The sequence below is a fragment of the Paroedura picta genome, chromosome 1 (genome assembly GCF_049243985.1).
Source record: "Paroedura picta isolate Pp20150507F chromosome 1, Ppicta_v3.0, whole genome shotgun sequence".
Taxonomy (NCBI): Eukaryota; Metazoa; Chordata; class Lepidosauria; order Squamata; family Gekkonidae; genus Paroedura; species Paroedura picta.
In genome coordinates, this window is record NC_135369.1 from 83,010,459 (window position 1) to 83,026,027 (window position 15,569).

General features: G+C 38.2%; 1 protein-coding gene across 9 annotated transcripts in view; it reads right to left on the reverse strand.

The window, feature by feature from the left end:
- The window catches only part of RYR2 (ryanodine receptor 2), a 458,147-nt gene that overhangs the window by 51,228 nt on the left and 391,350 nt on the right, over positions 1-15,569 (reverse strand). For all 9 annotated transcript variants that reach the window (XM_077345372.1, XM_077345367.1, XM_077345356.1 and 6 more), the window contains 4 exons: positions 9,337-9,436; positions 8,946-9,025; positions 6,363-6,439; positions 3,187-3,260 (listed from right to left, as the gene is read on the reverse strand). In XM_077345372.1, coding sequence (XP_077201487.1) covers positions 3,187-3,260; positions 6,363-6,439; positions 8,946-9,025; positions 9,337-9,436 — 331 coding nt within the window. The remainder of the gene's footprint in view (positions 1-3,186; positions 3,261-6,362; positions 6,440-8,945; positions 9,026-9,336; positions 9,437-15,569) is intronic.

Here is a 15,569-nt window from a genome sequence, read left to right on the forward strand (position 1 = left end):
TGAGAGGACCGATACAAGGAGATTGGAAGGCAGAGACAAGACAAAGGAAACAACCAGTAATAAATCATTCAGATATATTTACTGTGCTATTTTCCTTTGCTAGTATAAAGAAGTACTTCTATATCATACCACCAGTTTTAAGGCCTACAATTAGGTCTATATGTACTTCTTCTAGTAAGCCCAAGTATCTAAAATAACAGCTATTTAAACAAACAGAAAATAGACTGATTTGGTTCTTAAAGATAGCCTTCAACTTGGAATACCAGTTGTTTGAACAAAAAATAGTATATTATTTTCCAGCACTTCAGTTCAAGAATGAGAGCTGTACAATTAGCTGTTTTATTTGTTGTTCAACTTCCCATTAATTATCAGCATTTCCCTTATACTAGATATTACTTATATCATAGGTTCTCATAAATTAAGTTTGTTTCTATCCTTCCTCTTAAATTCCCATTGATGCCGAAGTATTAGGGCTATTGAATGACATTGGATTTTTAGGAATTAATCTGGAACCTACCACCAAACAAAAACATTACTAGACAAGAAAATAAATGATTCCTCTATGAGTAGACTTTGCCATTCCCTTCATTGGAACGTGTGAATATGCACATGCATTCCACTGCCTTCTTCACAAAGGACCTCTTTCCTGTAAGAATTCTGTGTATAGGAGTTTCTGTACTCACAAGACAGCATTGCTTAAAGGTTCTTTGCACAACATAAAGGTAGCTCTTGTCAGTAGCATCTCCTTTCCTTTTCTACCCTTGGCTCCCACCCTCCAGCTCTGGATCCTCCACTGATTTCCTATGATTGCACAAACCAATGCAGCGATAAAGCCACATTAAATACACAACAGAAATGCTACAGGAGGACTAGAGCACATGGTGGATTTTAATATAATATGCACACATTTTTAACATCCAACCATCACAAATACTTGGCCCACTAAGAAAAAAAAATTAAAATCACCAAAGGAAGCAGATAAAAGAAAGAAAAATTAAAAAGCTTGCTGCTCTTACATCTAGTGTGCCAGTTACTGTGCAAATCCTGAGGAGGGGAGGAAAAACAAAGATATGGGGATAGTTGGCATACAAACAGAAAGTTTGGAAAATACAACCATAATAAAATAAGAGCCCACTTTTAAAAATTCCATATACAAAAACAGACTACAGAGAGTGTTCAGGAGCTGTACAGTGCTGACACAGAGCTAACACAGGAAAAAAAGGCAATTTGTATGCAATAATTACCACGCTCATGACGGATGACTGAGGAAGGGAAAGACAGGACATTTATTTCCAAAAAATGGGGGGGAAAACACATGAGATTTTGTTTTCAGCAGATTAAAAACATACACAGCATTGCCTCTGGCCATTTAACTCTGGATATAATCAAACATCAGATCAGCTGAATAGAAAAAATAAATCCTTCAATGAGAATGTACACAAATACCCTTACATCAGAAAAGCCATTTGTGTTAGTTATACATGCATGCCTATCTTTCTGCCTTAAGCAACATGAAGAATGAAGAAGGTTAAAATAAAAAGTCTACTTGATGAAAAGAAAATCCAAGAGGTACCGTAAATGCATTTGAGAAGAGAAAATAATTTCCAAAAAGTTTAGAGTCAAGTTAATCTTCTTGGCTGTTAACTTGTTGAAAACACTTGAATTACTGAGGCATAATGGTAGAAGGAAACTAAACATTGATACATGCAATACCAACAATATGAACTACAAAATTCTGAACTGGAATAGTAAATAAATGGTCAAGGCTTTCCCTTTTATAACAAAAATTTGGAAAGGATTAATTTAAGTAAGCTGTAAAATAACTATCATTCAAACTACAAGGGAAGAATAGCAACTTGGCACCATATTACATCACAATTAATATATATATATATGAAATAATTCAGTTATAACATATTTTGAAGAGGGAGTAGACAAAACTTGTTCGAAACTAAAATTTCTGATACTAGCGTTCTTTAATTAAAAGAACAGGGAGCTCTGAAAATTTTAATAGTAAAATTATTTCCTAAACAAGCCATCTTTCTCCAACATATTCCATTTACAGGCTATAAAATGTATTCAAACACTGTTAGACAATAAGTAGGAACCACTGGGTGTTTTGTGTGTGCGTTCAATTTGAGAGATTTTTAAAAGGTTTAGCATGAAAAAAACTTCAAAACTATTTAAAAATTTAAACATCTCATTGGGGCAATCTAAATTAATCAAAGGAGGAAATAGGAGGAAAAAAGGATTTATAGGTAGCAGCATGATCAAGATTGGCATTGCTTAACCGAAATATGAGTGTATCACCACACACATTGTTCTTTCCTCCCCCATACAAAGCATAAGATGTACCATACAATGCTAGACCTACAATTACAGACATAACGTAATGTGCTTCAACCCTAAAATAGGTCTTCCTCAGAGATCTAATCCTGAGCACACATGTGATACATTAGAAAATGCAGCCAGTGAGATTGAAAAATTTCAATTAATTCTCTATGAATAACAAGATCAATAAAAATAGAACTGACAGAAGATGTCCATTTATCAAATGTAAGTCTCTTTCTTCACAGCTGCTAAAAAAAAATCTGCTGTGTCCCAGTAGCTTCTGTACTGCAGATATATGGTGCATATATTGTGATACCAATGATCTGTCCATATTTTTAACTTTTTAACTTTATAAGCTGTGCACAATATTAATTTAATTTGTGTATTTATATTTTGTGAACATCTAACCTTTTGGTTCTTAACTACTGGTTAGTAAGGTTTGTTGTTTTGTGTGACACTATTCCCTTTTTGGTTTTCTTGCTTTCTGCTGAGGGTCAGGAAATGGGCTTCCTGAAGAAGCCACCCTTTTATGAAATGTGGTATTAATTTATATAACTGAATGTATTCAGTTACTTATTAAGGTGGTTGGGAACAGTTAGCTCTATTTTATGATAAGGCTGGGAAAAGATATCCAAATCCCATTGTTTGGAAAAGAATTCTGCTTCCAAATTTATTCACACAAACGTTTACCTATCAAAAATCAATTAACATGACAATATGAGCGTAAATTATTAAAAGAAATACCATAGCTTTGCTATAGCCATTCAATTAACATATTCGCATATCTTACTTCCGTTTAGTAGTTTAAAGACAAAAGTTATAGGAGATTATTTTTCATTCAAATGATAATAATACCTGATCCTTCTTCAGTTACCATGCCAAGGCCCTCTGCTTTGTTCTGGCGTTCAAAAGCATTTAGATCAAGAACACTAGAATATAAAAGAAACATGCTGTTTAGTGAAACTGTCCAGAGGCACCTTAAAGACTTAAATCTATTCTAACTGAAGCATCATTAGGCAGACATATTTCTACTAAAAGCTGCAAAAAATAGAAAGGTGGAAAGGACAGAAATATACCATGAATCAACAACCCAAAAAGATTTGAATAAGATGAAAGCTTCTCCTGCTTACAAGGATGTATATGAAGGTGAATAATGAATCCCAGGGTCTGGCCCACCACTCGGGGGTATGCTGCCTTCAGCCATCTTGGGGGGGGGGGGAAGAATTCAGCCATAGGTCTTTATAAAGAAATGCATCTTTCACTTTAATTAGTTTTTCTCTCTCTTAGTAAAGAACAGGCAGGAGAGGAAATAAAATTGCTTTCTAGCCTCATTTCAGACACTGTTTTAGAAATGCTAACATCTAGCTACAGAGAACAGGATGGCCCAGCTCCTTCCATCTGCAATTAGAAATGTGATATCAAGAAGGAGCAGATATTTGGAAGAATTCAGGAAAACCTTCTTTGAACTGGCCTGACCTAGTCAGTGAGAGGAGAGAGTTGATGAAGCTCATGAGAACAAGGAGAAGGATTCTTTGGTGTTGATTCCATCAAAACAGATGAAACTCTTACCTGTTGTCTGTGGGAGGCAGCCATTGCTGGCCTGCACACTTGGAAAACGTTTCAAGGTAACAGAAACCCTGTATAACATCTTTACTTTCTAAGCTAAGGCCTTATATTTAACACCTGCAAGTACATGTATCGAGGGAGCAACAAACTGCATTTTTCCTTTTAATCCTTTGCTCAATCAATTGCTGTACTTACAGTATGCTTGTGAATTTATTTTTAATAAATGCTTTGTAACTTTTGATGCTACTGGTGGTTCTCTGTATTACATAAGCCTTCACGGTTTTAGACAAGTGATTTTAAAAGGGGAGCCAGGAGGAAGACCAGGCAAACGGCTACTCCCCCAGTGGTGTACTGGGTAGTAAGCTATACCTGTGATAACTAGTCACTGATTGGAAGGAAACAAAGAGACAAGGCCTCAGAAATTAGAAGGGGAGCTGGGAGTCTTGACCCTCCCAGTAGACAACTCCTACAAAGGCCAGGTGGTCATAGTGATTGATCAGAGAAAGAGAAGCTCTCAAGGTGTTGGGAAAGCCTTGGAGAGCATGATGAAATAGGGACTGCATGTCAGAGCGGGATGTTCTGCCACAGTCTTCATTAGCAGGCACAACTTGTGGATCAAAGAGAGTATTGCTTAGTCATGAATATGATGCTTTTTCTGATTCTTTAGAATCCGAAAAGCCAATGTATTCCTCTGGCCAAAAGTAGGCTGACAAAGCCAATTTCCTTTGATCCACTAACAAAGCCAAGGATCAGACACAGGCTCCATTGACAGAGTGAGAGGTGGCCAGGATACAAATGCTGATGGCAAAGCTCTTCAAGTCAATGGCACTGATTGTGATGCATCTCCTTGGCGTCTGGCATAGGATCTACCTGATGTCTGTAGTATTGAAAGAGATAAGACTCTAAGCAAAGGAGGCTCCTCAGTCTGCCTTGCCAAAAAAAGCCATTGGATAGAGTTTCAGGCACAACCAAGACTGTCATAAAAATTCAAAGAACAGCTCCAGTTGTGACACTCTAGGAACCAAAGAAATAAGTGGAAGTGAAGATGGGATGACCACTGCTTGAGGAGATGTAGAATGTTGGTGCTTGGTTTGCTTCTTCTTTCTTTTTGGCACCTTGTAGCAGTGTGAGAAATGGTGTCTGTGTGGGTTGCTGAGAGGCTGGAGTTGGAGTTGGTTATGCAAGTAAGCAGAACCTTCTGCCATTTCCTTAGATATCATTAGAGTTCTCGCCCAGACAGCTGCATGAAGTTGGGAAGAATGATTCCATCATGACTGTTTTGTAATCTTTTATTTATTTTATTTGTCAAGCTTCTAAACTACCCCTCTCAATAGACATCATTGCATTATCATGAACCAGGCTTTCTCAGCCAGGGTTTCCCAAATGGGTGGGAGTGAATTAATTTTTATATATTTAAAAATTAATTAAACATTTATCAGGTGGTATGACCATATATGGTTATGTTGACCTGCCCTCCCCCTTCCAAATGGCCAGTGATGAGCCTGGAGGAAATGAAGAGGGGAGGCACTCCAGGTGGGCGTGTATACATCTATGCTACCCAACCATATTCTGCACAATTACACCACTTCTAGGCTTTCTCACAGCCTGAGTAATGTTTTAGGGGTTTCTCAATGGTAAAAAGTTGAAAAGGCCATTATACAATAGCATAAATATATAATACAATACCATAAAACTTTAAAGATTTAATTATTAATTAAAATCAGCAACTGACCGAGTTCATAATGGCCCCATAGGGGAGTGAGGGGAAGGGGGGTACACAGAGTGAGGGAGGCACAACCAAAGTTTACTGGTCATATTTCTGCCCTTTCTTGCAGGTCCTGTAGAATTCGGTAAGTTCTGTCAGGGCCCTGATCCCCTCTGGGAGCTCTTTCCACCAAGCATGGGCCAGAGTTGAGAAAGCTCTGGCCCTTGTCAAGGCAAAAAGAAAGATTATGGGGGGAAACTCTCCAAGTCATCTTCTGTGCCATAGGAACCTGAGTAGCATAGATGAGGACCAAATCATATACACTGAAAACAATTTACAGAAAAAAAAGTTTGTATCTGCCTCAGATAAAAATATTTGTTTTGATGTCTGAATACAGTAGATTATGTTTGTAGTGGCAGAAAGTGCTGTCAAGTTGCAGCTGACTCCTGGTGACCGTGTCAGGTTTTCAAGTCAAAATATGTTCAGTAGATCTACATCGTGACCCTGTAATTTCTTGGTGGTCTCCCATCCAAACATTAACCAGAGCAAACCCTAATTAGCTTCTAAGATCAGATGAGACTGGGCTAGCTTGGGGCACATAGGTCAGGGTGAATATATTTGTAATCCTATATAACTAATGCTGTATATCAAATTCAGAGTAGCACTGTGCTCTTTTGGGTGCTACAGATGAACGTGGTATTCTAAAACACATTCAGTAGAATACAAATTAGCCTACAAAACACCAGGCTTATGTTCTTACCTACAAGACTGCATGAGGCCAGCAAGACTTTGAAAGAAGCCTACATCCTTTTTGTCTTTGAGGTAGTCAAGCATTTTCTACAAAAGACAAATTTATTTGTTTGTTTAAATAACCATTCTATCATTCTAAAGCAGACAATAATTTAATACATCAATTAAAAGGAATTAAAATATAAAAAACATTGTAAAATTCCCAATACTAAACATAAATATTTAGTTATTAAAATTACAACATCATGTAAGATGGCTTAAAACAATAGCAGCAGAATAAACTGGTTCAAAAGCCTAATAAACAGTATAGATCCTTCAGAAGCTTCAGGCAGTTCAGAATATGGCTACTAGAATGCTGACTAGATTCCCCTGGTCTGCACATATAATATCTGTACTTCAGCAACTGCCCTTCAAGGCTAGGCACTATAAGGCTATGCTCATATCCCTTCTAATCTCTGTCCCATCCCCAGAGATGCAGATATGGAGGCTAGAATAGTTAACTCATCTCCAATACTGATGCTGGGTAATTTTTTAGGTGCTTGGTGGAGAAAAAAATTCATGCCCCCCACTTTGAAATCAGGACCAGGGAAGCTTTCCTCATTGACCCACTTTTTATACTTTGCTTTAGCTTTACCAAGAGTCTACCACTCCCTCCCAAGACTCACGCACACACATCGCCCATTCCCCCATCCCTGGAGGGACACTGCTCAGGTCTGCCGGTAAGGGTTTCAGTATAGGGAACTGTTGAGGGGCATAGCCATAGAAAACCTGGAAAGGGGAAAGTCCAGTGTTTTGGTGGGGAGAATTATCATACTCTGCCAGGGGAAGCACTGTTGTCCAGTTATCCTGTTGGTAGTTAATAAAACAGTGGAGGTACTGTTCCAAGATCTGATTAACCTGCTCCACATGGCCATTCATGCTGAGGTGGTAAGCAGAGCTAAGTGATTGATCCATCCCTGCAAGTTTGAGGAGTGCTCCCAAAACTTAGTGGTAAACTGAGCCCCAGGGTCAGAAACTATCTTTTCCAGGAAGAAGTGGAGACATAGAGTGTACTGCACAAACAGCTCCGCCAAACGCTGAGCCATCAGGAGGGAGGCACATGGTACAAAATGGGCTTGTTTAGAAAACAGGTCCACTACTACCCAAATCATGATGAAGTCCATGGAAATGGCTTCCCAGGGCCTCTAGGGCCTTTCCAGAGGCTTCAAGAGACCAAAGAGTTTCTCCACTACTCACTTAGTCATGACACAGATGGGACACCCCTTTACATAGTCCTCCGCATCCTTCCATGGGGGGGGAGGCAGCAGAACAGTCTGCAGACCAAGCCATACTTTTCATAAACCCAAAATGACCCACCACTTTACTGTTCTGGCAAGCAGCAAAAAGCAGGCCCAGCTGATCCCCTGGTACCTGCTGCCCTGGATAGAATAATCCATTGATGTCTGTAAGTGATCCCCTCAGTTGGGAAAGATCAGTGTCCTTTTACAGGGCCTCATATATCATGATCCACCCACCCTGGAGGTCCACGGAGGGAGGGCATAGGTCTGTCTTGGCTTGGCTCCAGGTTGGAACCACCAGGCCCAAATGATGAGAGGTAAACAACATGTCTACTCGAACCTCCTAGTTACAATTGTGTTGAGGCAGGCGGGAGAGAGCATTGGCCAAGAAAATCAATTGACCAAAAATGATTCAGCTTGAAGTAAGAATGAGAGACAAATTCTGGCCAAGGTATTTTTTTAGCATTTAGCTCCCACAGTTTGTGCAGAACCACCTAGTTCAGTCCAGACATGGAAGGATTCTGGGGACCCCTCCAGGAAGTGCTGCCAGGTGGTAACTGTGGATTTCACCACAGCTGCCTCCTTTTGGAGGCACTGGGTGGTGGGAAACGTACAGGAGAGGTAGGCACAGGGGTGCAACTTCCCTCTTCCTCCTGCTGCAACAATACTCTGCCCATATCCATATCATTGGTGACTACTTGCATGATGAAGGGGTAAGCTTGTGTCTGAGTGAGCCAGAATGGGTTCCATGGTAAAAAGACATTTTAGCTTGTCAAAAGCTACCTGACAGGAATCAGTCCAATCCAGGTGGCAACCAGGCTTTTTCAGCCCTCCCCCTTCTGAAGGTCTTAGGTGGTCAGTCAGTGGCAGGGCAATGTGAGAGAAGTGGAGGAGCAAGTCCCAATAGCAATTGGCAAAGCCAAGAAAAGCCTGTGGATGCAAGGAGGGGCCCAGCCCAGAACATAGCAAACTCACACTCTCACTGAATGTGTAGGAACCAAAATGTTTTGGAACAGTCCTGTAATTTGTATAGTGAACATGAGGTTCTGAAGCTATCTGTTATCTGTTAAACTAGTCTCATCATAGATAACTTTTCCAAGGACTCTGTTGCACACTGTGTGTGTGTGTGTGTGTGTGTGTGTGTGTGTGATTGCATGCTAGCTACTTTAAGAATCTATGCTCCACTTAAAAGATTCAAGTCCTATTTATATTGTTACAAACCTAAACCAACAACAAATTATTCATTACTTTAAAAAGATATAGAAATACCTGTGTTTTAAAGGAAATGATTTAATATATAGATACAAGACAGTTACCTGCTGAACAGTAGAATTTCCACCATTCAATATGGCAATCCCAAGTTTTAAAGTTGCTGCAACCATTGGTCCCATCTCTCCTGAAAAATATACATTTATATATACATTTATATATACTTCTTCTACTCAACTTTTTAAATTAAAGTATGGTACAACTTACTAAAGACTGGGGGGTCTGCTAATTCCCCTTTCCAAATTACCCCCTTACAACACATCCCACTGTTCTCACAGTTCCTTGGCCTACATGAGTGGTTTTTCAAGGCAAGGTGCTACAGAAAGAAAGCAAACACCACTTAAATATCTCCCATAAGCTCTGCTCAACAATAGAGTTTGGACCGAACCCAATTGTGATACACCAAAGATGAGACATACAGAACTGAAAAGGCTTTACCTTTGCTGGCACTAATTGTCTGAAGGACCATCTCAGCAGCTCCTCGATCATGTAGTCTTGCTTGCTGGTACAGGAGCTTTTGCTTTTCCATTTCTTTTTCCTGAACACAAGTCCCATATATTTGAGTTGGTTTTAATACTAAGTCTGTCATTTTCCTTATGTATGGGCTCTATTGCAACTTTGAATCTAATATAATATACAATACTGTACTATTTATTTTCTCAAAGTCCATATGTTTTCTACATTTGATTTATTCTAATGGATAATTAGTGCAATATTAGTTTTTAATTAAGGATTTCCTTCCTCCCCAGTTTAAAATAACAAAAGGTAGAGTTCATAGTCTCATACACTGTATTCATTACACTTCATCCTACTTTATTCCAACAGTTTTCATGACAATATTTTACGGTAGAGTCAGTTAATACTAATTGGTTCACTGTTCTTGGAAACTGCCACTACCCAAGAGAAGATGCTATATCCAAGCATGAATTGAATAAGATGCAAAATTTAAGGAAATGCTAATTTGAACTAAGATGAAAGATATTTCATGTTTTTCCTTATTTTACAATCTTAACTGGCAACATATGATCTGACTTAAACGATAGTCAAATTGTGAAAGCTACTACTTAAAACCTAAAAGAAATATAAAGCAAAAGCATCAAATACAGCGGATCTCTAAGCTTTTATATAGTCAGTGATAGACAGGTCAAAAATTTAAAATTACATCAGAGTAGTAAAAGTTGCATAGAGCCCTATAATAAAGATTCCATCCAAAGGTCCATGTAAATACAACATGACACTGTCAAATAATACCATATCTGAAATCATGATGGCAATATTACGTATGACCTAAAAGCATCATCAGCAGAAGTAGCCAAGTTGACAGTTTTGCTGACATAAACATTCCATCTAAGTACAGAAAGTGGACACTAAAAGATGGAAGAGGTTTAAAAAATGAAGAGTCCTTGGATGTCATTTTTTTTAAAAAACCTAAAATTCTATGAATATGGAAAAGGCTTCAAACCAATTAAAGGGGAGCCTTTGGAAGTATTATATATTGATATATAGTGTTCTCGAAAATTTTTTGTTGAAACTAGAAATTTATTTCTTGTGTTTTTTCTCTTAGAAAATCCTAGTTTGGAAATAATACATACTTGAAAGTTCCCTCACACTAGTATTTACCTTTCCTATGCCTAAATGCTCTTAAATGCCATTAAAAAAGGCATGTGGAAAATAGTGCTGCATCACTTTGCCACCAGAGTAGTTAGCAAAAGTTTGACTTCTTGTTTAAACCTCTTCCTATGAGGAGAGAAACAAAAACAGAATCACGTACAACCAAAACATCACTACAACACAATTTCAATGAAGCTACAATACAATCTTCTTCTGTGCCAAGTTTTTTGAAATGGAACATTTTTATTTTCTACGTTTCATTTTTAGACCCAACAATCTTTTTCTTTCTATTCCACTGCAAATGTACTGATCCATGTTTGCCACTACTAAATAACGGGGGGGGGGGGAGACAAAAATATGAATCTCCCCTTTCATCTGGAGTGGCTTGACACCAAAGATGTGGACAATTTATCAAGGTACCATGAGACAAGAAAAAATTCTTGAAATCTGAGAACTCAAGCAAAGATTTAATCATTGTAAATATTAGCAGTATGTTTTATCATGTATTAGGTTATTCACTTATCCTGAGCACACTGATCCCCTTCCAACAAACAATATCTCTGGGAGTCCTAAAAACATGTGAATCAGCCAGAAGTGTGTCAAAATATTTTTAAAACTATATTTTAATTAAATGATTCCATCTCACTATTCTTGTTTCTTTCTGCAAAATTTTATATTTCTCTTCCTAATACACTCTGAACAACAACAAAAAATTAATACATTTTGTTTTCCCTACTGATTGCCATGAACTTTGGATTCCATAAAGATCCATGATGTGTTTTCTAGTCTAAATGGTTTCAGTTTGATCTAATATGAAACTGATCAGTGAAACTGATCTCCAAATACAATGGCCTGAAAAAGTTTGTGTAATGCTCTACAAACTGGATAGTTGTGGTGCACATTCAGGAATAATATGGGGACCTATTTTTAGTGTAAACATCTGAGAGATCAGAAACATTGGAACACTCAAAGTAAGGCCTAAACAAGTGTATTATAGGATGCTGGAGCCAGAAACCCAGGAGAAATTTTGGTTCAGTGGTTTCCTTAGATCACTGGCTAAGGTGGTTAAGGGGCACAAGTACCAGGTCACTGACCAAAGTGACCAAAAGTGAGACAAATAAAAAAGTTGACTCCAACCTTTAAAAGATATTATAGAAAGCAGGAAGAGGAAGGGGGAGCAGGCCATAGACAAGGTACAATTTTTAAAAGACAGTTTCAATAAAAAACAAAATTATTTATAGAATAACACAAGTATTATTGAGGGCATAGATGATAATTAAGAAAAACAGTGAATACTAAATTAAGAGATTATTTTAGAATATTTATATCCTACTTTTTAAGAGATCTGAGGTGGTTTATACAAAATTACATAACTATACCTACTAAGTCTATGATCATGCTAAAATCCTTCCAATCAATTTGCCCTTCCTTTGCTGTAGATGTATAAAATAATGACTTTACAAGAACTTCATCCACCTAACTATACTCTGAATATTCAAGATAATCAAAACTAAAAAAAAACTGGTTAAAGAATCTTAGAAGTAATAAATTAACAAATCCCAGCCTCATTACCACAAACATTAACATCCCTGTGTGCTGGAGGCCTGTTCTTCATAAAGTTGTTCTTACTGAACACTGTGGGGGAAACCCTGTTATTGGATGGTACAATAAAGGATGAATAAAGGAATAAAGGAACATTAATTTCCAGTTTATTTGTAACTGCCTCTTTAAAAAAAAAAAGGCAATAAAGCCATTTCAGTCAATGAGCTCCCTTCTTTGGAAGATAATACAGTAGCTATGTTGCTTCACAACACACTACACAGGAGAAAGAGTTTAAAAGGAGAAAACTGTGCTTGGAAAGTATGCTAATTAAGAGATTTTCCACATGGAAACAAGTAGTTTTATATACATCCTCACACAAACAAGTCATTTTTGAAGAGGCAATAATCACATACTATAGAAGAAAGTTGTTTTTATATCCTGCTTTTCACTACCCAGAGGAGTCTAAAAGCAGCTTACCATCACCTTTCCTTCCTCTCCCCACAACAGACAACCCATGAGGTAGGTGGGGCTGAGAGAGCTCTGATTGAGCTGCTCTGTAAGAGCAGCTCTAACACTACTACGACTAGCCCAAAGTCATCCAGCTGGCTTCATGTGGAGGTGCAGGGAATCGAACCCGGCTCACCAGATTAGAGGCCACTATTCTTAACCAATACACAGAGTGGATATAGTGAACAAATGTAAAATAAAGATTTAAAAAAATTAAAACAGAAAAATTGATAATTATAAATAAGTAAGCGCATGCTATACATTTATTATAGCTCCATGACCAAGAGTGAAGAAGAGTAAAAGTTAGAACAAATAGCCTATCTAGCACATTATCGAAGAATAGTGTTGCTGTTCTGTGATTAAGAAATAACAGTGCCTTTCTTCTGTGTTTCGTTGTGTGTGTGTGTGTGTGTGTGTGTGTGTGTGTGTGTGTGTGTGTGTGTGTGTGTGTGTGTGTGTGTGTGGAGGGGGAGTGACCCACTGCTGCAAATAATGTTCCTCTGGTTTTAGGGATCATCTTCCCCACTTTCTCATCCACCCCAGAGCAGCCATTTTCTCCAGGGGAACTGATCTCTGTAGTCTGGAGTTCAGTTGTAATTCCAGGGGAACCCCAGTCCTCTCTCTACTTCCAACCCTGAGAAAGTTGATTGCCAGGGTGAAAGCACCCTTGTGAATGTGGCTGGTGGACTGCAGGGAGAATGGGGGAGATGCTTTCTCTTCCTTCTTTCTTTCAAATTACAGTGAAATAGAACAGAATGTTCAACATCTGAAATTGCAAATTGTAAGGGAGAGAAAAACACTGATAAATATCAATCTGCAGATTAAGACTGAATTTCTAAAGCTGTATAAAACGAATGTATTTGTTTAGAAGCAGCATTTGGCAAAATCCTAGCAATATAGGTTAGGAATCAATATCAATATCAATATTCCTATTATGTGATCAATTTCATTTAAAACTCTTGTCCAGAAGGTAGAAACAACTGAACATGACCATCTGCAAGCAGTAATGAAAGAAAAGTCAAGAAAAGCCACTTTGACCTGTGTGGCTGTTACTCCACACAGATCTTGCAATCCCGGAGATCACGTTTCTCAGGGTCAGAAGGAACTATTGTGGGAGGAGAAAACAGGGGAGAACTGTACCTGTCAGTGACTTCCACTGATGGACTACTGTATTCAGCTCACTGGTTTTATGTGAGTAGATGTGCCTAGCACCACAGGAATTCCCATGCAATGGAAAAGAGTGCAGAGAAAAGGAGGCAAGGCTCAGGACCCAGTGTGTGAGCCATTTTACCATGTTATGTGAGGAAAATGCAGACCTAAGCCTACAGAAGAGCTGGCAGAAAGGAAAGAAAACAATGCTGCCTACTAGCTGTCACTGCTTATTTTAGAATCTTTGTAGTATATTGTAGTCATGCAGAAAAGCGCAGGGATAATGAGCAATGACTTAAATTTTCAGGCAAATGTTCAAGTGTTTCCAAGCAAATTTATAATTGTTAATCTGCATTTATTGTTTATGCTGAATGCCTTATCATCCTTTCTCTCACAATATTTTCATTTGCATGAAATGCTACTATGAGAGCACTGTGCAGAGACATAGTTTCTGAGTGGCTAGTGGTATCCATCACTAGGAAGTGATATTGCCATTACACGCTTCCACTTGGTTCACTAGAAGCTAAGAAACTAAGCACCTGCATGTTGCTACAGCAATGGCCCTGATAGCTCTGCCACGGCTTTCAGTGTCTGCTGGTAATGGTGCAGCCTTCCTTTGCCCCTTCAGTATCACACACCAGTGGAGGCTGACATAGTCCTTACATCCTAATGTATGAGCCACCACTTCATGGGAGAGGGTTAGTGCAAGATAAGGACCGTTTACGCACTGGAGGTTTCATGCTGGGCTGCAGGCTGGAGTTTTAGTCGTGGCAGGTTGCCCCACCTTTTTCTGCACCCACATGGGGGAGCATTTGGCCCGGTGATCCTCATCTGCCCCTGATTTGTGCTCCTGTACGAGAGCTGGGGCAGTGAAGTTCCCAGTGCATAAATGGTCAAGGAAGAGCAACCATTCCTACAATGGCTGATTAAACAAACTATAATTAGGTCACATTGCTCAGTTTGAGATCTTTAGTGTCTACAAAGAAACTGATTGATTGATATAAAAGAACAGAAAAATAACAAAGGCAGACTAACTATTTCTAGATGAGAAGAAGAGTGTTTGCAATAACATCCACCAGCACCTAGACTATGGAACAAGAAGCATCCTTTAAAATCCAGTTTTAAGGATAGTTTCACTCCTTTTTCTAGTTTCTAACAGGAGGGAAACCAAAACAATGGAACAAAGTACCTGACCATTCATAACTTAAGGACTTAGGAGTGAGTTTTTTTGCTATATACAGAAGCATATTTTATTTGATTACAAAAATAGATATTTTAAATCAGATGGCTAAAAATTATCAAAAAAGTGTAAAATTAATATAATGCTAGAGTAGAAGAATGACCCAAATTCAGATTTTTAGAACAATAACTCAGGGAAGGATGAAGAAGTGTTTCTCAAACACTAAAATGTACAGATGGAAGCATTCCTAGTTTGCATGCACAATACAAATCATGATGTTTGGAGGTTGTAAAAAAATCATAGCATGTCATCTACTTTATATGATACCATTAAATGCTATATTAATCTTAGTAGGGAATCATATAGGCTAACATTTACTGGAAATGAAAACTGTATCAGGCAATTTTCCCCATCATGAACTGCATTTATATACCAGTCTTTAGTTATTCCACAGATCATATTGAAAGTGACTGAATGTTTTTATGGCATACGTAATAAAAGCTTAAAAGAGTGATTAGCAGCAATCAAAAATGGGGAGAACAGAAAGAGTATACATTGTTCTTAGAACCAAAAAGACTCCCAAATTTGTTAAAATAGTCCTCAATAAACTTCTCCAAGATGTTGGGTCTAACAAAACTAAGTGTAACAACATTAGACCCACATATATACACACACACATTCT